At 36.8% G+C, this 22,452-nt stretch overlaps 2 protein-coding genes across 3 annotated transcripts; both read left to right on the plus strand.

Annotated features, from left to right (window-relative positions):
- Window positions 1-12,505: 12,505 nt before the first annotated feature.
- Window positions 12,506-17,870, plus strand: TRM4 (LONGIFOLIA protein). Of its 2 annotated transcripts, none has more exons than XM_088816890.1 (5): window positions 12,506-13,658; window positions 13,912-13,982; window positions 14,104-15,903; window positions 15,984-16,125; window positions 16,870-17,870. In XM_088816890.1, the coding sequence occupies exons 1-5, from the start codon at window positions 13,502-13,504 to the stop codon at window positions 17,670-17,672; spliced, it is 2,973 nt and encodes a 990-aa protein (XP_088673016.1). In that variant the 5' UTR covers window positions 12,506-13,501; the 3' UTR covers window positions 17,673-17,870. The 2 variants fall into 2 exon arrangements, with proteins under 2 accessions (XP_088673016.1, XP_012853958.2); XM_012998504.2 differs by having other exon boundaries at window positions 12,567-13,658; window positions 16,855-17,870.
- Window positions 17,871-19,413: 1,543 nt separating this feature from the next.
- Window positions 19,414-20,344, plus strand: PQL3 (PsbQ-like 3). Its single transcript, XM_012998420.2, has one exon. The coding sequence runs from the start codon at window positions 19,719-19,721 to the stop codon at window positions 20,250-20,252; it is 534 nt and encodes a 177-aa protein (XP_012853874.2). The 5' UTR covers window positions 19,414-19,718; the 3' UTR covers window positions 20,253-20,344.
- Window positions 20,345-22,452: the final 2,108 nt, after the last annotated feature.

Here is a 22,452-nt window from a genome sequence, read left to right on the forward strand (position 1 = left end):
ATGAGGTTGTTGCCGAGGAAAACACAATAGCCCGATGTCGAACGACGAGTGTCAGGGCATCCACCCCAATCGGCGTCGGAGTAAGCGATAAGGGAGAGGTCCGGATTGGGGGAGAGTTGAAGGCCGTGATCGAGAGTGCCACGAATGTAGCGAAGGATACGCTTGAGAGCAGCCATATGAGGTTCCCTCGGATCATGCATGAATAGACATATTTGTTGCACAGCATAGCAGATGTCAGGACGCGTAAACGTGAGGTATTGCAGTGCACCGGCAAGGCTGCGATAAAGAGTAGGATCAGCAACGGGGGGTCCAGTGGTCGAAGAAAATTTGCTCTTTGTGTCAGCCGGCGTAAGACAAGGATTGCAGGAAGCCATGTGTGCACGCTCTAGTATCTCGTCGGCGTACTTGCGTTGAGAGAGGAATAGCCCATTCGACGAGCGAGTAACTGAGATGCCGAGAAAGTAGTGAAGATCACCAAGATCCTTCATTGCGAACTCTTGATTTAGGGCAGCGATGATAGAGCGGAGCAATTCAGGTGTGGAGGCCGTAAGTACAATGTCATCGACATACAGCAGAAGGTAGGCGCATGAACTGTTGCGACAGTCGCGTGAACTGTTACGACAGTACACAAAGAGTGAAGAGTCGGACTTGCATTCTCTGAACCCCATGGTAGTAATGTAAGATGCAAAACGCTTGTACCAAGCACGTGGTGCCTGCTTTAGACCGTAGAGTGCTTTGTTGAGACGACACACGTGAGTGGGTCGAGATGGATCGACGAATCCGGGAGGTTGCTCGCAGTAGACAGTTTCAGAGAGATTGCCATGTAAGAAGGCATTTTTCACATCAAGCTGGTGGATTGGCCATGATCGCGAGAGAGCAATACTGAGAACTGTTCGAACAGTGGCTGGTTTGACAACTAGGCTAAAAGTCTCGTCAAAATCGATGCCAGCCTGCTGGTTAAACCCACGAACGACCCACCGTGCTTTGTATCGCTCAAGGGAGCTATCAGACTTGAGTTTCTGTTTGTATATCCACTTACCAGAAATAACATTAGTGAACGGGGGGCGGGGCACAACATTCCAAGTATTGTTTTTAATTAAAGCAGTATATTCCTCAATCATGGCGTTTCGCCAATTTTGGTCAAGGAGAGCTTGGCGATAGTTGGTGGGAATGGAAGAGATAGAGGACGCAACGAGAGAGAAAGGGACTTTGGGTTTGTGGATGCCCACTTTACTGCGAGTCACCATAGGGTGAGCAGGGGGAGGTGGGGGAGGTGTGGGTGTAGGAGAAGGAGATGTGAGCTGGCCGTGGTCAAGAGGTGGTGCTGCAGGAGAAACAGGTGGTGGCTGTGTTATAGGATTGTTGGACGAACTGTTGGAAGATGGTGGTTCACTGTTGGAACAGTTGGATGAACTGTTGCAACAGTTAGCCGAAGTCTGAGGGAGAAGGAACATGGAGGGTGTGTTTTCGTCCAAGGCAGAAGGAGGAAGTGTGTTTTTGGGGGGAGTGGACTCAGCAAAAGGAAAGTTGGTTTCGTCGAAGGTAACATGACGAGAAATTATGATTCGGCCAGTGGATCTATCAAGACAACGATAGCCTTTGTGAGATGAAGGGTGACCGAGATAGACACAAGGGGTAGAACGGGGGGCGAGTTTATGTGGTGTGGTGGCGGTGAGGTTGGGATAACAGAGACAGCCGAATACTCGAAGATGAGAGTATGTGGGTTTGATGAGGTAAAGAGCTTCGTGAGGAGTCCGGTTTTGTGTGGTTTTGGTAGGTAAGATATTGAGTAGGTGTGTGGCCATATGAAGGGCTTCGACCCAATAAGTAGGAGGAAGATGGGCTTGAAAGATGAGGGATCGAATCATGTTAGTTATAGTGCAGATCATTCGTTCTGCGTGTCCGTTTTGAGGGGAGGTGTGGGGACACGAAAAACGATTTAGTATGCCGTGTTTAGTGAAGTAGTTTTGAAAATCAGCATTTTTGAATTCACGACCATTATCACTTTGTAAGGCTTTCAGGGGATGTTGGAATTGAGTTTTGAGAAGTGTATGAAAATTGACAAAGGTTGGAAAAACATCAGATTTATTGCGAAGGGGAAAAGTCCATAAATAATGGGTAAAATCATCAACTAACACAAGATAATATTTGAAACCCGTAAGGCTAGAAACAGGAGAAGTCCATAAATCAGCATGAATAATTTGAAAAGGAGCAACCGTAGTAGATTTTTGGGAAAAAAATGGTAGACGAAAATGCTTGCCTAATTGACAGACATTACAAAGAGACTCCCTAGCGTCTTTATTATGGGAAGGAAAAGTGCTAGAAAATAAACGAGACATGACGTGTTTGCCGGGGTGACCTAGACGCCGATGCCAAAGAGTACGAGATGAAGGTGTTGTGACAGTGAGGAAAGCAGCGGGAGGTGAGGTGGGGGGAGGGACGTTAAAAGGATATAGGTCACCGGAGCTATTGCACCTGAAAATTTCGACTCGACTCCGAAGATCTTTTACATAAAAACCAAACGGATCAAATTCAACCGAACATGAGTTATCGCGGGTGAACTTTCGAACAGATATAAGGTGTTTGACGATATTGGGTGTGACATAGACATTTGTGAGGCGGAAAGGAGTGGTGGGAAGAATGGTGTGGCCTATGTGGGTTATGGGGAGGGTGGAACCATTACCGACGACAACATGTTTGGGGAATTTACTGCCAGGATTAAAAACAAAATTGAAATTACCTGAGTGTGGTGCCATATGAGAGGTCGCCCCGCTGTCCATGAACCACTGTGCCTCGGTAGGCTGCTGAAGTGTCACCGTATTCAAACGGTTTGCGAGATCCACCACGTTGGCACTGTTGCAGGAACTGTTGCAACTGTTGATGGAACTGCTAGAGCTGTGGCACGGTTGCTGCTGCGGATGAACCTGAGTAGGAGCCGAGTGACCGGTGTAGGGTTCAGGTGGTCCAGTAAAGTAGGCTTGGGCCGCTGGGTCGCCCGATGTATTTTGAGCGGATCCTAGAATTGACTGTTGTCGGTAAGGTGCGCGCCAAAGTTGAGATGCGCCATGAGCACTATGATAGCCGTAGTGCTGCATGGGGTGACGGTTAGTGATGCGACCTCCGCGACGGTTGGATCGGCCACCCCTGCGCTGATAGCGCGAAGAACTACCTCCGCGGGAACTGTTGCAGCAACTGTTGCAACTGTTGGATGGACAGTTCGCGTTGGAGGCGTAGAAAACAGCAGCGGTCTGCTCCGGTTCAGAAATTCTTGTTTCTTCCATCTGAAGGAGCGAACGAGTCTGTAGAAAGGTTGGAAGGGGATTTTGAAAGGAGATGAGATTGGCGACGGTCCCGTAATTTTTCGGAAGGCCGTGTAGGGTTTGTAGAACGAGTTGTTTGTCGGAGATTGGATTTCCGACATCGGCCAAGCTGTCCGCCGTGGTCTTGATTATTTGGCAATAGTCGTGAATGGAGAGAGTGCCTTTCTTGAGGGACTTGAATTTTTCTTCAAGTTGAATGGCTCGATAATCCTTATTATCGGTGAAGAGAGAGGAGATAGCCGTCCATAGATCACTGGCGGTAGAGGTTTTGGAGAGAACCATGCTGGACAAATCATCGGAGATGGTGCCGTAGATCCAAGATTGGAGGAGATAGTCGGCGCGTTGCCATTCATCGGCGGAGATTGAATCTGGTCGGGGTTTGCCATGGAGAAGATCTGAGAGGCAGAAACGACCGACAGTAATTGTAAAATAATGGCTCCACTTTTGATAGTTGGGATTTTTTAGATCGAGGATAACGGGAATTAGAGATTTGATATTGGAGACGGCATGGGCGAGGTGGAAAGGATTGAGAGAGGTGGTGGAGGAAGAAGAAGAAGAAGAAGAAGTATCGTCGGCCATGGAGAAGAGAAGAGACGGCCGAGAGGGGGAGAAAGATGGTGACGGCTAGGTTAACCTAGTGTCTGATACCATATAGGAGAAATATATTTGGAGAAAAGAGAGAATGATTTATCTCTCACGTATATTAATCATATATATAGTGATATGTAGGAAACCCTAATCCTAACTACACAAGGTAACCTATTATACAAGGTAACTAGAATAAATAGGAATAATAATATAATGTACGTAATATATATATAATATATACGCTAATAAGTTTAGTGATATACTCGGTTGGGTCGTTGAATAATTTGTTTTCAGACCAACTCGACCCCCACAAGCCAACTTTTGTAGATATAAATCATTATCGAGCCAATTGATATGGATTGGGTGTTGGTTGACAACCAACTTTACGGATCAGTTGATGCGTCGACTGATTGCTCATAACCATATCTATAGAAATTAAAATTTTCATTAAAGTTCTATTACAACACTATTATTTTCTTATAATTAATAATTTAATGACATCACATATTATAATGAGGGGAGGAGTATGTAGTGTGATACAATTAATTAGATTTGAAGTAGAAACTTAAAATAAAAATAAAAATATTAAACAACTAAATAAAATTAATAAATAAACAACAATTGTAGTTCATTAGTCGATATTACCCACTTAAACAATTTTTTAATTAGTATATTGGAGACTAAAAATCGACCCAACTATCATGGATTTGTTATTATCGACAAAATTTTAATGTGTTAGTTGATGGTTGATTATGCCAATAAACTATTTGTCAAAAATGGTTTAGTTGTTGGGTAAACCATTTCACAAAGAGCCTTAATTTGGTTCAAAACATGTTTAGTTTTTTGTTCAACTTTACACCTTCGACCGAATAAATGTCTAAACATCTCCATATTTTTAATAGTGATTTTCACCTCTTCATATTTTATATGTAATTAAATGGGTAAATTTCACTTTACCCCTTACTTTGGTTGGATATCACTTTACTCCCTTGTACTCTCAATTGCATTGATTTGCCCCCTTGCATTTTGGTTCGATATCACTTTACCCCCTTCTACTCTCAATTCACCGATCTGCCCCCTTGTACTTTGATTCGATATCACTTTACCCCCATTCTACTCTCAATTGTACCGATTTGCCCCCGTATACTTGAAAAATTATCTCAATGTGGTCCTTGTCGTTAGTTTTCAGACCTTTGATCTTAACACCGTTTGATCTAAGTTTGAAAATTACAAAAAAGCCACCCCTCTCAATTTAAATAATTATTAATAAAATAAAATAAAAATTATGGCCGGCGTCGTGGACTATGTTTTCTCGTTGTTTTGATTTTTTTATTATTTTATTTTTTGTTGTTTTTTATTTTTAATTTATTTTTAATTTTTTTAATAATTATTTAAACTGGAGGGGTGACATTTTAGTAATTTTCACACTTAATCAAACGGTGTTAAGGTCAAATGTCTGAAAACTAACAGCGAGGGCCATATTGAGACATTTTTTAAGTAAGGGGGCAAACCGATGCAATTGAGAGTAGAAGGGGGTAAAGTGATATCGAGCCAAAATACAAGTGGACAAATCGATGAATTGAGAGTAAAATGGGGTAAAGTGATATCGAACCAAAGTACAAGAGGGCAAATCGATGCAATTGAGAGTACAAGGAGGTAAAGTGATATCCAACCAAAGTACAAGAGGGTAAAGTGGAATTTACCCTAATTAAATTACGTGGTTTAAATCATCTCATTCACCAAAAAGTTTTTTGATAAAATAGATTTAATCCATTTATAAATGCAACCAAAATTGAGTTTCTCAAATTTCCAAGAATCTTTAATTGCATGCGCACCTTATTAATTCAATAATTTTACTGTAAAATGGATATTATATTAGTATTATTTTAACATTTATTTTTATTTGTGTTCTTCGATGCATATTCTCTCAGAAGGAATATTACCAACAAGACAAATGGTTTCACAGGTTGTCCTATCTCTTAATTCTCTCTCTCTCTCTCTCTCTCTCTCTCTCTCTCTCTCTCTCTCTCTCTCTCTCTCTCTCTCTCACACACACACACACACATACATACACACACGTATACATATTGTAAATAAATATTCTGCAAGTCAATGAAAAATCCTGAAAATGGTTGGCTCTTGCCTAGGTTGTATATATAGATTATAGACATATAGGTGAGAATAATTTACAGTAGTACAGTACAGCCGATATGGTCAAGATCTTGGAAGAATATGTTTGGCCCTTTTCTTACATCTTGACATTATTACACACACCTTGTCCCTGTTGAATTTTTTTGGACACTAATTACCTATTCAAATGCAGCTAATTAATCATGATGCTGAATAATAAATAATGCTCTGTCAAATTAAATTATGTCGACTAGTTACCAATTATTGTTCCAAAATTAATGATTGGCATATATTTAAATAAAAACACACACGCATATAAAAATATATAAATATATATTGGGAATTAGATCCTCCTCCCTCAAAAATATTTTTTTATAGTTAATTTAATGGGCATGGGACTTTTTTTTTTTTGCTATTTGCTAAATGTCATTTAATTGAATTTTTGTACCATTTAAAATCTTCGACGCCCTCTAAGTGGGTTACCTGGGTGATGAACAAACAATTTTACCCTTCGTGCACCCTTTCTATGGCATGTTGACCAACACCAGATTATGAGAGTCTAGTACTTAATAATACATGACTATACATAAGGCTGAGCATGTGTCGGTTTTATCGGCCAACTGACTCACTTTTATCAGTTGGTAATTTTTTTCGGCCGATAATTTTGTAATCGAGCTGGTAATTTTAACCGATCAATATATAAATGGATCGGTCGATTGTTTTCAGTTTACTCAAAAGTCGGTTGGCCAGGTAATATCGGCCCAATAGACTTTTTTAACAATAAAAATTTATTATAAATGTATAAAAGAAGTCAAAAGTCAAAACTAAAAAAAATCGAAACACAAATTTATAAACCTTCACTTACTATTTCTATTATTTCATATTCTTCATTTTATATTTACTTATTGTATAACTTTAATAAATAAAAAAACTCCTAATTTTTGCAATATATGCTTTCTCAAAATTTTAAATATCTTGTTCAAAAACTTTCAAAAACATCTTAATATTATAAAATAAAAGTTAAAATAAATGGCAGATAATATCTCCAACCGATCCATTGTTTATCCGACAAAGTTGGTTTCCAACCATTATCCGACTAACAATGGTCGGATCGGTAACAATTTTCAATTTTCAACAAAATTGGGTAGTCAGGTTGGGTAGGTAATTGGCCGATAATTACGCGACTCATCCCATGTGCAACACTAAATATACATACATAATAGCATATAAAGCTTAAACGAACTAAACCAGATAGCTTTAGACGGACGACACCAGAGAGCTTAAACTATTTATTATGAATAGGGACACTCCACAACATACACTACATGAACATATGCATACACATCACATAGAAAGCTTATTTATAGAGCTTAGACAGAAAAATATGCACACATTAAACATATACTATTGATAGTACATGGAGAGCTTAATTAAGGAGTTTAGACATAGAAGTATACACACGTGAAAATATACAATGGAGACTACAAGGAGAGCTTAGCTAGGAGCTTTATGTTCAGTGGTCTCTATCATGAAATACGTACCTATTCATAATCATCTCTCTTCCAAATTCTGTAGCAAAACAAAGTGAACCAACAATTACTGTTCATATCCGTACAAATGAGCATTTACAAAATACGTAGATCAGATTTTCCAAATACCATGTCAAAGTCTCCTTCTCAAGCACGTCTCTTGGATTGCCGTAAAGATTGCTGCAATTACCTGCAACACCGAGGTTGCGACGCTCAAGTTAGATGGGAAATATGATTTCTTAAGAAGAGTGTATGAAAGCTAATGTTTGATGTAACAACAAAACATAACACATGTAGTGTTTAATAATAATTACATATTTGAGATTAAACTCTTGATTTGCCCTAGATTATTACTCACCTTATGTAAGTAAGAATCATTGATATATCTTTCCTTGATTTGAATACAATATTTTGCAATAATTAGAATCTTCCACTTGTACACTATTATTTTGCAGTAAATTAGTATACTTACCGTCAGAACCTCAACTTTGAATTGTATTGATCATTTATAAAAGTGTAATTTCTTAGACTTATAACCAAGGTTGTAAAAGCTGGGAATTGGGTCTGGGGCGGTTAAGCACCGCCTCACGATTAATCGGTGCGACGACGGTGATTAAACGGCGATAAATTGGAAATAAATTGATTTTTAAATTTAATGTAATATACTTTTAGATATTCTTTATAAATACCCAAAACATATATAGAATTATATTTAAACATGATTTATCCCCATCGTTTATATATCATAATCACATAATAAAATTTTAATAATAATAAGATCATAATATAATAAAACTTCTTATAAAATAAAAATAAAATGAAAATCTTGTGCATCCAAAACTAAGCTTGACCATTGCAAGTATATATCATTAGATCCTTTAAAAACAAAAATTAGTATAAACAAAATTAAAAACACATAAACTCATTTTTGATAAAAAAAAAAAAAAAAAAAAAATTGACCGATTTTTTGACAAAGTTTGACCCGCCTTCAAGGTTTGACAGTCTACCTAAAACCTCATAAACCGCCTAACAGGCAAAAACCATTTTTTCAAACCCTTACACTAAAATCGTAAAGGTCTTAGACCGCCTACGCCTCGAAGACTGATTAATCGGCCACCTCGACCTATTTTTAAAACACTAATTATAACAGACAAACTTATGTTGGATAATACTTTGTGTGATTAGTAGTGCTAGCTAGTAACTAAAGTCTCGTTTGGTTTCCAAGATAAGATTAGCCAACATAAGATAATTCTCCCCATAAAATTTATAGGCTTAGGTCCCCTTTGGTTGGCAAGATTAACTAAATAGTAAGGTTTAAATTGATGTTTGGTTAGCCCTATTATTTTCCGGGTGACCGGTCAAAATAGTTTTGTCATGGCTTATGTTAGCTAATTGAGAGATAACTAAATGGACCTTGACTGGTCCAATGAAATTATTGTTCTATGATTAGATACCTTAATGACAAAATTATCCTTCTAACTTTCACCTATTTATCTCAATAATTTAAAAGAAATAATAATAAATATGAATTAATAAGAAATATAAAATAAAAATAAATAAAAATCAAAAAAAGAAAAAAAGAAAAATCGACAAAATTAAAGAAAAATTCGAAAAAATATTTATTTTCAAAAAAAAACTATTTTATGAGAAAAAATTGAAAAATAAAAAAAATTCCCGAAAAAAAATACTATTTTTTCGAAAAAAAAAGTTCGAAAAATGTTTTTTTAAAAATAAAATCGGAAAAGATAAAAACATACTTTTTTTCGAATCGTAAAATGAAATAAATATCGGAAAAACTGAAGAAAAAGAAATTCGGAAATAAAAAATTCTGAACAAAAATCAAAAAATAATAAAAACATATTTTTTTCGAAAAATAATTAAAAAAAATATTGGAAAAAGAATCGAAAAAAAATTTTGATTTTTTGTTTTTTTTCAAAAAATATCGGAAAAACTGAAGAAGACAATAAATTCGAAAAACTAAAAATAAAATACTCTTTTCCAAAAAAATAAAAAATAACAAAATATAAATATTGAAAAGAAGAAGAAAAAAACAATGTGCAATAAGAATAGGTAATTCCATTTTTTTGAAGTAATTGGGTTGATGTTAATGAAATTAAACATCATACACCATTAAATAAATAATAGGGAGATAAAAAATTCAACATGTCATAACAAACATCTTATATCTTTAGTTGAGATCTTAATTGATTAATAAAGATTCTCGCTTCCTAGTCAATGTATGCATAGTTTTTGACAACCTATCGTAAAGATTGTATATTTGGGTCCCGTTTGGTTGGTAAGATAAAATTAAATAATCTAGTAAAATCTAATTATTTTATTGGAGCTTGCAATGAATGTCCAACAAAAAAAATTCATTAGAATGCAAGATAAGCCATGATTATATAATTTTGGCGAGTCGACCCGACAATTTATTGGAAATACCAAACATCAAATTAAGTCCAACTATTTAGTTAATCATGATTTATTTTGACAACCAAACGGGGCATGCGTACTTTTTTTGTCATAGATTATATACATTGTATTCTTTTGTCATAGATTATATACATTGTATTCTTCATTCAAGTTACTAGGATTTTGAGTAGTGCATATAGTTATTGCAATGTTGTTTTAGCTCGTTTTCTTGAGATATTTCGTAAATTTCCCCAGAGTTATGAATTTGATAAATATTCCATCCATATACCAATTCCATTCATTTATTTTAATTTGAAAATAAATAAAAAATCTTAATTAATGTTAGTTAACTAATTTTTGTCTAGTTCAAATCCTTCGATCAATTGCATTGTAATTGAAATATAAAAGAAGAATTGATTCTCTTTTTTTTTTTTTTTATCTAAACATTAGGTATAAACCACTTCTTCAATGTACTCGATTTAGCATACTAATTAATGAGATGGATCAATACTCAACCACCTATTTCAAGTTTCTACCATACTTTCTTTTCACCAAATTTTGTAGGCTTTAGCAACATTCATAAAGTTCAATTTACTTGCTACCTTATTTGTACATTTGGTGAGCATTACAAATGCAATTATTTATGAGAAGTAATTTGTTTTGTCCCCTAAAATACTTATTTTACCATTATATCATCTTAACTTCAATCCTACTTTCTTGTTTTTTGCAAAACTTGAATAGTTTATAAAATTCTAATTAAGGTTTCGATTTGGTTGGTAAACCGTAAAGGTGATAATGATTAATGAACTAATTCGATCTTATTTGATAATTTTTTTGGGCTATTTGAGAAAATCCCGTCATTACTTTTTTTAATGGGAAGAGGCCCAAAATATTTTGCTCCATTTGAGAAAAGTCCATACCCATTTTCAGCTATTAGTTTTTCCAGTTCTGCCCTCGCCAGCCACATCATCATTGCATCAGCAGATATTTTTTTTATCAGTTTTATTAATCGACTATGAAGCACAATCGATTAAGGTAAAATAACTATAAAGCATAGTCGATTAAGGAAATTCTTTAAAAAAAATTTTTTTTTTTGTTTTTTAATTTTTTTTCTATACCAGGTATATTAATCGACTATGATGAATAACATAGTTAATAAAAAATCTGCTACTAAAAATAACAAATCACAACTGCAAAAAAATGCAAAATAAACTATATTTAAAAAAAACAAAAAATGTACGAGCATTATAATTGCTTTATACAATTGGAATCAATAAACAAAAAATCCAAAAAAAAAAAAAATGGAGTCGATCAACCTTAATCGACTACCAGAGCATAGTCGATTAACTTAATCGACTATTGAACATGTACATAGTCGATTAAGGTTCCAGCCTGCACGAATTTCTCTACCCGCGTCGTCCTCCGCCTGATCCGCCAAAAAATCCTAGATCTGCCTCCAATCGTCACCACACCGCAACCACACCACACTATTCAAACAATCCCTAACAAAAATAAAGTAAATAAAATAAACAATTCATACAAGAAAACACAAATTAGCATTTCGATGTAAAAAAAAAAAGAAAACGATTTAAGGTATTTGTCAACCATTGTTGGTCACTCCATAAACAATTTCTAAATAGATGACAAAACCAACACTAAAAAAATAATAAAAATAAAGCAAACAAAAAAATAAAACAAAGAAATACCTTCATCAACAATTTCCGTTGATTCTCCTCCGACGACAAGTGATTCATCTTCTTTCTCAACAGCCTCTTCCTCTTCTTCTTTCTCCACACGCCGACGGGAGGAACATGCTGTTGAGAAAGAAGAGTGTTTCTCCTTCACAAGCCGACGACGAGTGCTTCCTCTTCTTTATTTCTCCATCTTCCGGCGGCGGCAGCAGCAGTGGGGAGAAGATTTGCCGGAGAAAACAAAGAAAAAAAGAAGAAAAAACAGAGCACAGAGAAGCTGCAAATGAGAAAGCGGAATGAAAAATAAAAAATAAGATTATGGTTTTGAAAGAGTATAATAGACAATTAAGGATAGTTTTAGAATTATGAATATATCACATCGGTGGAATATTAGGTAAGGGAGTTTTCTCTAATTATTTTTGGTAGGGGGTGTTTCCTTACCTATATTTGTTAGATGCAGGGTTTTCTCTAATTTTTCCAATTTTTTTAGTGAAAAAAAACTAAGCTACTATCTTAGTTTATTGAAAAATTGTGCAGTTCACTTACTCTAGTCCAATAACATTAGGATCGACTATTGAGTATGATTGCACAATTAGTTATGCAAGCGACGGCCTAACAGTTGGAACAAGTGACTCTGTGTTAATTAACCTAAATTCAAATCTCATTGTCAGCGGCCGCTAAATGGAACTTGTCATACATGATTAGCCTAGTATGAGTTATGTCTCTCGTATAATTTATAAACTATTATACAAGATTGTAGATTTATCCAATGCAACTATATAGTTGGTTCGGAGTTCATTACTTATAAAAAAATGTATAATTGCATAATTTACTTGACTAATCATATTTTAACAACCAATCATAGAGATTTATTTCAAAATTTGTCTAACGAAAATGTAAGAGAAGAACTAAAAAGGGATGACAATTGATCTATTTTCATATAGTCATGACAAAATCACATGTTCATGCAGACAATGTTAGACCCACCCATTATACCCATCCCACATGGAAGTGTGTGTGTGTGTGTGTGTGTGTGTGTGTGTGTGAGAGAGAGAGAGAGAGAGAGAGAGAGAGAGAGAGAGAGAGAGAGAGAGAGAGAGAGAGAAGAGAGAGAGAGAGAGAGAGAGAGAGAGGGCCTGCTGCCTCAAAGACCTGGCCCCCCTTCATCTTCCCCACTTCTCATTTGCTCATTATTATTAAAAAAATAATATATTTTCGCCTCAAATTTAATATTTTTTTTTTCTCTTATCATTTCTTGGTCTACACATGGACAATGGACCATACTTCCATTGAATAACTAACAATCCAAGCTCTTGTGGGCTGTCTTCATTTTCTTTTCTTAGTTTCTTGTTTGGCATTTTGCTAAGAGATTTTCTTCAACCCATTTTTTGTTCGAATCGCCCCTCTTTTTCGCTGTCATTGTGGATTTAGTTCAGTTTATTTTTTCTGAGAGAACTGGTGTAAATTGCTTGCTCTGATTAAAAAGATTCGATTTTGTGATCTGGGGTTTCGTTTTTTTTCACTTTGATTGTCTAATTTTGAAGGGTTTTTCGCCAGATTCCTTGCATTTGATTTGTGGTGAATTTTGATCTAAATATCTGTGAATGTATATATATATGGAATGGGGATAAATTTATGTTAATTTTTGCTGCCACAAAAACCCTTGTGAAAATAATTAAATAAAATACCATTATCCAATTTTCGATTCCTCGGAAGTGGTAGTGACAGCTTATTACAGCCATTGTTTTGGATTCAATTTTGAGGAGGTGTGTTTTAGGGTTGATGAAATTTGTGGTGTTTTTTGTGTAATTGTGTTTGAAGAAATTAAAAAATGGCAGCAAAGCTTTTACATTCTTTAACAGATGATAATCCAGATTTGCAAAAGCAAATTGGATGTATGACCGGAATCTTTCAACTCTTCGATCGTCAAAATATGCTTACCGGTAGTAGGCGCATTGTCGGCCACACCCCCCAAAGGCTTCTCCCCGGTAAGGATTTCTTATAGTAGTTGCTCCGTTTATCTATTTTTTCGATTTTGTTTATGGTGTTCTCCGATTGTGTTTCTTTCGAGATTGTAACTATTCGTGTTATATCATAACCAATTGATGTATGTAATGGCCATTTTGTTTATTTATTTTTAATCTTGATTCTTGAATCTTGATGCAGTGTTACATTTTTTTGAAATTGATCTTGATGAAAAGAGCAAATATCTTAGTGTGAGAAAATATTAATTTTTTGCAGGAAATTCTCATTACGATGTTGGCACTTTGGAACGAGATTCAAGTAGTTCATACATAAGATCTTCATCACGGGTAAGAAGACCCTCCGAGTTTTACATTTGAAAATTCTCTTGATCATTTAATAAGTTCTCTTGTTAGGCTTCTCTGTACGAGGATGCGATTACATAGTTATGCAATTTACTACTATTTACAGGAAAAGTATCCACACAAGAATACGCAAAGAGTGTCGACCGAATCGTCAAGGGCTTCATTTTCATCTTCATCTCGTTCATCGTCTTTCTCCTCTCTCGACTGTAACAGAGCCACTCAACTAGAACCAGCGTCATTCGACCGGATGATATTTCCGGAAACGCCCTCAAGAGATCCAGCTATGACCCTCCAAAGTTCGTCCACCCGACAATCAGTCGATCTTCGCGATTTCGTAAAGGACTCCATATACAAAGAAATTCACGGTTTATCCAACAAACACAAAACCAAAACAGAGGATGCCAATTACAGAGATTCTCCGAGACTACGTTCGAAATATACCGATAATACCCCCGCTGCTTATCTCAAGGAACCTCGAGAACTTTTGAGATCTTCATCGTACCACGCGAAAGAAGGGTCTTCGTTTTCGGTTGTGAAAGATGCCCCTCGATTTTCCTACGATGGAAGGGAAATAAACCGAACGCGCTTCGATGGGTCGAATTCTGCCCTAAAGCTTAAGGACCTTCCACGCCTTTCTTTAGACAGTCGAGAGGGTTCTATGAGGAATAGTCTCGCTTCCGATTCTTCGAAACCCAACTCTTTCTTGAAAACCATGCAAAAAAAAGATAGTGTTGTTTTCAACGAAACACAAGCACGGCCACCGAGTGTGGTGGCGAAGCTCATGGGCTTGGAAACCCTACCCGAACACGTTTCCTCATCCAACGGCACGAATACGGGTTCGGGTTCTGGTCGGAGTTATCCGGATGAAGAATTCGTCAACAATTTAGGCTTGTTCGAGAAAATGGATGCTAACAAACCAATGCAAGTACCGATTTCTCCAAAGAACTCGAAGAAGGAGCCTAGTTCGCCGCGTTGGAGAAATTCCGACGGTTCGATGAAACCTATGCCTCGGTCTCCAATCGAACCAGCACCGTGGAAGGGTCCTGCCAAAAGTACGAGAAACCAAGCAAAGGGTCCCACCGCGTTTCCGTCGGTTTACAGTGAGATAGAGAAGAGGTTGAAAGATATCGAGTTCACTCAGTCGGGAAAGGATCTTAGAGCACTTAAACAGATACTCGAAGCCATGCAGGCTAAGGGACTCTTAGAAACCCCACAAGAGGGACAGGGTTCGAATTTCACGAGCCAAAAAGATCACGAGGAGAGAAATTTTCGAAAGCCACAAACGGGTCAAGTTCTTGCTTCGAGAAAAACGAAGGCTGTTTATGCTGAAACTTACGAGTCTCCAATTGTGATTATGAAACCTGCGAAGCTCGTCGGCAAATCTGGTATACCTGCTTCGTCGGTGATTTCGCTCGATGGTATATCCGGTCTGCCCAAATTAAGGGGAAGTGGCGGAGCATCGAAAGATTCCATTGCCAAATCGAGTCAGAGAGACAATGCTCAAAGCTCTGTCAGTACGAAAAGTGATAGAACTTTAAGAACCGCACAAGCTTCGACGAAATCTCAGCCGTTGATCAAAGAGGGCAGCAATCAAGGGTGGGGAAAGAGCTCAGGATCCATCAGTCCAAGAATGCAACAGAAGAAACTCGATCTTGAGAAAAGATCCCGACCGCCCACTTCTCCCGATTCGAGCAAATTGAAAAGACAGACGAACAAGCAACAATCCGAGTCGTTGAATTCGCCAGGTGGAAGAAGACGACCTAAAGCTCCGATCACTCAACACAGTGACGACCAGGTGAGTGAGGTCAGCGCTGAGTCGGTCGAGATTGCTGACGTGGATAGTTACGAAAGGCCACCTGGCATAAGCAGCAATCGAAGTCCATCGAAGAAGGCTTCTCAATTCATGGTACTTTCTTTTCTTTATCCTTAGCCGATTGATTTTTTTGCTCTCCTCTTTTGCTAATATGTTTCATGGTTTATTTTCAGAAATCGACAACGACTTTAAGTGAAGAAGAGTCTGCAGAATTTGGTGTGGGTCCCACAGAGTACTCCAGTCCTGTATCGGTTCTTGACAGTGTAGAGTATAACCAAGATTCTCCAGTGAAGTATGTCGGAAAGGCCCTTAAAGGTACATCCCGTATTTAATATACGACATTCTACTTACATTAACTCTTAGTTTTCTGTCTCTGTATGTTTAATACAATGCTGTTATTATAGTACTATTAAAGACATTGCTTATACTAAATACTTTGATCCCTTTTTTCTTACCATGAACTCAAATAAGCACGTAGACCGAGTCGTATTTTGTTTTCGTTTATCATCTTTACGATATATAGTACTAGACCAGGCATGGATTACGTTGCTAACTATCCACATTAGAAGAAACAAGAACGCATATATGATTTTGTGTGAGTTTTGGTATTTTTGCATTAATTTTTAATGCATCTTGAAAAATCTACATTAGAGCGTAATGGATCCACGTAAAAATGATAATGGATCCGGTTCGGATCGGTTCCACTTTGGATCCACTTATTTTGGTCCATTCTTGATCCGACCCGTTTTGGATCCGATCCACATGGACCCGGGTGCAAGTTGGTCCAATTGTCACCTTCTAATGACAAAACAAGATTGTTTATTTGTCTGTGTTTTTTTACGTTTGTGTGTGTATAATGTGTTTTTTATTTTATGATTTTGTGTGAGTTTTTGTATTTATGCATTAATTTATAATGTATCGTGAAAAATCTACATTACAGCGTAATGGACCCGGGTGCAAGTTGGTCCAATTGCCACCTTCTAATGACAAAACAAGATTGTTTATTTAACCGTTGTCACTTAATTTTGATTGTTTTGTTTTCAGTGGATACATCGATAGGCAACCCCAGGAATTCGAACAAACCGGACAATAGTTTCAGTGCTACCGCCACAGAATCGGGTTCGAAGAAATTCGAGAACAACAGAAAAAAACTCCAAAACATAGAAAACTTAGTCCAAAAGCTCACACGCCTCAACTCGACCCACGACGAAGCACGTACAGATTACATAGCCTCGTTATGCGAGAACACGAATCCAGATCACAGATACATCTCCGAAATTCTGTTAGCCTCCGGCCTCCTCCTTCGAGACCTCTCCGATTTTCAGTTCCATCAATCCGGACACCCTATAAACCCGGAGCTCTTCTTAGTACTGGAGCAAACTAAAGGAAGCACTTTGTCCAAGGAAGACCGAAGGACCAAAAAGTCAACTCAGTTAACCCTAAGAGAGAAGTTTCACAGGAAACTTATTTTCGACGCTGTGAACGAGATCCTCGCGAGGAAATTCGCCTCTGCGGCGGGCCCGCATTCCGAGCCGTTTTTCAGGCCGTTTAAGTTAGTCAGAAAAGCATTGAATGCGCAGAAGCTTCTGAGGGAATTGTGCTCGGAGATTGAAGGGCTCGAGGCGAAAAAGAATCCGAAATGTGGCAGCTCGGACGAAGAAGATGGTGGATGGAAGAGCATTTTATGGACGGATGTGATGAATAGGTCCGAAAGCTGGGTGGATTTTGACGGTGAGATCGCGGGTCCCGTTCTTGACATCGAACGGTTGATATTTAAAGATTTGGTTGACGAGGTTGTGATCGGTGAGTCTGCGGGTTTGATTACTAAACCTGTTAGGCATAAGGTGTTTGTTGCTAAGTAGTTTTTGCTGTTTAAATTTTATTTATTTATTTGTTTTTTTAAATTGCATTTTTCGTCTCTTCGTTTATTATATTTGTCGAGGTATAATCTCGAATTTCGGAAACTGGAATGGTTTGGATTGTAAAGGAATTCCTTGTGAGTTCAGCAGAAAATGTCATATTTTACAGCTAATTAATTATTCAATAAATAATTTATACCATGGCATAGCTTTTGTTAGGATATGTTTTTTTTTTTGGTATCTACTAAAGAATTCATTATTGTGTTGGGAATTTCCAACACTACCCCTAGGAGAGGTAAAATGACAAAAATGCCCCAGTGCAACAAAAAAGATGATTACACGGAGCTTCAAAAGGTCGAAAAGGTCCCTAGTTCACTCTTCGACTTCAAGGCGACGAGCTTGATCGAGCCCTTCTTGACCGCCTTCTTGATCTGAATCCTTTTTTTAAAGGCTCATTAGGTTGTGCAAGTGCCGAACCTCGAGTGCCATTGTCCTCCTTGCTTCTCCTAAGCCTCCTGCTACACTTGTTTCGTAATACCCCGGGTCTAGGCATTTGGATATCCGAGTGAGGATTTTGGTATCAATATACTAGGGCCGACCCGAAGAGGCGCCTTGGGCCTCTCCATTTTTTCATTTTTTCTTGATTTTTAGGGGTCTCAAATTCATAAGGACTTTGTGTATTTACTCCCTTTTATTTAAGTATTTCCTTTTGATAAAAGGGCCACCTAATGGATTTACTAGAGCTTTTATCAGTTTACTATTGATCTATAAATTATAAAATCAACATAAATTGATAATAGAATATATTAGTTCAAACTTTTAAAGCAATTAATTTATACTAATTTATTCTTCCAAAAAAAAAAAAACAATAATATTGTTGTAAAATGACATATTTATCTAGCTCTTTGGTTTAGTAATTGTGGAATACTGCAGTAGAGTAATAAATTTAATTGTTATATAACAAATATATATAAAAGAACCCATTTTTCATTCTCGCCTAAGGCTTTCGAACTCTAGGACATGCCCTGAACATCACTCCTATCTTATATTCTATCAATTTATGCCTATGATCCCCTCGATTATGGGATGATGAGCAATACTACGACGACGATGAATATGAACTTTGCTCGGTCAAAAATCTATCAAGGAATACATAAATTTGCTCTACTCCTAGAAGTAGACGTCAAAGAAGTAGCTAGACTTTGTAGTTTTTTATTTCGATTTTTTCTTAACATTCTTAAAACCACATTGGTGGGTCGATGCAATTCTTTCGATCTTTTCGGTATGAAAAAAAAAAATCTTTTGTATAATTCAATAATTCTTGGTCGGCAATGTTGTTAGAACCGGACCGAACTGGCCGGTCGGACCGGTTCGACCGTGACCCGGCAATAAAGCGGTCTGGTCTGACATCTAAAACCGGAAAATCGAAAACCGAGGTCGAATGACCAAAATCCGGTTCGACCGGGTAAAACCCGAGAACTGACGAGTCAGTAAAGGAACCCAGTTTTCGGCAAAAACGTCTCGAATCACCCCTGAGTTGGTTATTTGTGGCTACATTTGAGCGAACCTTCACATACTTAATAGTGGGTGACCGAATCTAGTCATGAGTGGTCGAAAGATTGTCGGATATGATCATATGAGTGATCGAATAGGGGTGGCCGATTGCCGGATTTGAAGAATAAAAAATGAAAAAATATAGAGCATAACTCATAAGCAATAAAATATAGTACAAAGTGAGGTGAAGTAGATAAAAATGAAAATAATAAGTGGGTGATTAAAAATATAAAGAAATAATACATTTAAAATATTAAAATTAATAAAATAATGGCATATTAAAATAAAATCAAAAACCCGGTTGAACCGATTCGACCCTATAAATCCATGACCTAAATGGTCGTCCGATTCTCTAGCCGGTCCGGTTCTGAAAACATTGTTAGTCGGATTTGAAAATAAAAGTAGTAATAAATGACTTAATTAAGGTCATTTTGGAAGGAAGGTGATTCTATTTTAGTATCACAAACGCATAAACCAATTGGCATAGTAGAACAAATGGCAACCACCACATCTCTCCTACAAAAACTCAATCCACCACTCCATCCTCCCATCAAACCCCACCCCACCACCCCCACCACCACCGCCGGCGCCGCCACCAGAAGATCATCCATAATTCTAACAGCCTCGTCAGCCATTCTCTTATACAGACAACTAACCATCTCCGCAAAACCCGCCAGCGCCTTCGATTTCAGTATGACAGTCCCCGACCAAACAGTCGAAGAAGCGGAGTCCGGGATACAATCCCACGCGCAGAGCCTGCTCGAAGTGAAGGATTTGTTAATGGCGGAGTCTTGGAAAGAAGCCCAGAAGCTGCTCCGCAGAAGCTCCGCATTGCTGAAACAGGACATCTACACCATTATACTGGCCAAGCCCGCCGCCGAGAGGCCCGGATTGAGGAAACTCTACTCCGATTTGTTCACTCGTGTGACGAGGCTGGATTACGCGGCTCGGGATAAGGATAGGATTAGTGTGTGGGAGTGTTATCGTGGGATTGTCTTATCCCTTGATGACATTTTGTCTAGAGTGTAAAAACAATTAACTCAACCACCAACTGTTTTTTTTTTTTTTTTTTTTTTTTTTTTTTAATTATTACTAGAAAATATATTCTATATTTGATTGAATTGAGTAGGATCATATTATCCATGATAATGTAACATGTGATTGAATTATATTTGGGTAATATATCCTTGTGTAAGAATAGGATTGAGGTTGGACTCAATATGATTCATATGCTTGATTAAACTTCGGACCTGTTTTTAATCACGGGTTTCGACCTAAACCTCAAACATTTGCTACATTTCGATTATGTTGTTTCTCGAATGAGGCCTAAGGATGTATGACTAGATTTTTGCATTTCAATGGCGGTACTTTTAGAAAGAGAGTTTCGTAGTGCATATATACCTAATATTTTCATGACGGGTAAGACCTGAATTTTACGTTTTCTTGGTTATAAAACGCCTCTCGAAATGAATTACTTAGATCTCCTTGTGCTTCGTATAAAATTTTCTATGAAATTACAAAGGTCTAGTCTACGAAGAAAGAATCTACTAGACTTCAAAATCGTAAGTTCTTTTCGTTCCTTATTCATTCTCATGGATAAGATTGTCCCTGTTGATGCTTGCTGTAATAATTGCTCTCAGTCGAGATTGCTGACGTGGATAGTTCATAGTTGTGACATAACTCCAGCCCCGTCTCTGTTCTCAACACTGCAGAGTATAACCACGATTCTCCAGTAAAGTACGCCGGAAAGTCGCTTGAAGCTACATTCCTATAACTGATATTACACTTGTATTTATTTTTTGTTTCTACACATAATATATAGGAGTATTAGTCTCTCCAAATTGGTCCAAGTCTTATTCTGTAAGATGAAGAGAATGTTTTAATTATTGGCCTTTTTATACAATTTACTAGCGCGCATTTACTCTGGTGAAACGAATAGATAAACTTTGTACTCCATCTAATTTAAACTCTCTTTGATTGTTAATTAATGGGATTCTTGCAAGAAAGTTCGCCTAATTTTAATGCCGTTTAAGCTAGCAAGAAAAACCTTGAATGCACAGAGCCTTCCGAGATTGAGGGGCTTCAGACAAAGAATCCAAAATGTAGTTACGATGAAGATGGTGGATAGAAAAGCATTTGGTGCACGGATTTGATAAATAAGTGTGGAAGCTGGATATATTTAGATGGTGAGATTGGGGTTCCCGTTCTTCACATCGAACGGTTGGTATATAAAGGATTTAATTGACGAGTGTGGTCGGCGAATCTGCTGGTTTGATAATACCAACCGAGGTAGGCGTAAGTTTTTCGCTAAGATAGTATTTTTGGTCCAATGCAGGGCAAGGGGGCCATGGCCCCCCTCAATTTTGTTTTTTAACTAATATATTATATATATATATATATATATTTTCCTAAAAGTAAACTTGTAATAGTTCTATATATGTATTTATATATTGGGGTCATTAGCAATACACCCCTCCTATAGATAAAAAATAGTGATATGTCCATGCAATAATTCTTTTTTTGTGAAAACCCCTTATAATATTTAATTCCAATTTTACCCTTATACTACTTTTTTTTAATAATTATCTAATATTAACAAAATTCCTATTAATAAGGAAACTAAACCCTGCACGTTTTTTATTATAACTATCTACTATTTACAAAATTCCTATTAATGAGGCACCTAAATCCCACCAATTAGGAATAATTAGTATAATTTATCTCAATTATTTATTTTTTCTCTCTTTCCATAATAATAATTTAATTCCTAAAAATGTGCTTTCAAATTCCTAAAAAAATGCTACCAAATCAAAAAAAAAATATATTTTCGGATTTTATTTTTTTTATTTTTTATTTTTATATTATTTTCGGACTTTATTTAGCCATTTTTTATTTATTTTTATTTATAATATTTTTTAATAAAAATAATTTTTTAAATGTTTTTTTATTTTTTAAAACAAAAAATTGAAATTTTTCTCTCCACAAGTTCGCAACCCGAATATGACTATAATTGAATATGACTATATGCGACTATATTAACTGTAGTCATATTCTTTCTTTACATTGTTGTTTTTTTTTTTTTTTTGAAATTAAAAATTCGGATTATATGGCATAGTCATGTTTACCAAATCATATAAAACAACGAATATCTATTGTTTACGAAAACAATCCAATCAGTATCCACACAAAAAATCAATTTGAATCTACTTACTAGAAGTCTACTTGAAAA

This window comes from Erythranthe guttata, chromosome 4 (assembly GCF_056151865.1).
Source record: "Erythranthe guttata isolate IM_541 chromosome 4, IM_541, whole genome shotgun sequence".
NCBI lineage: Eukaryota > Viridiplantae > Streptophyta > Magnoliopsida > Lamiales > Phrymaceae > Erythranthe > Erythranthe guttata.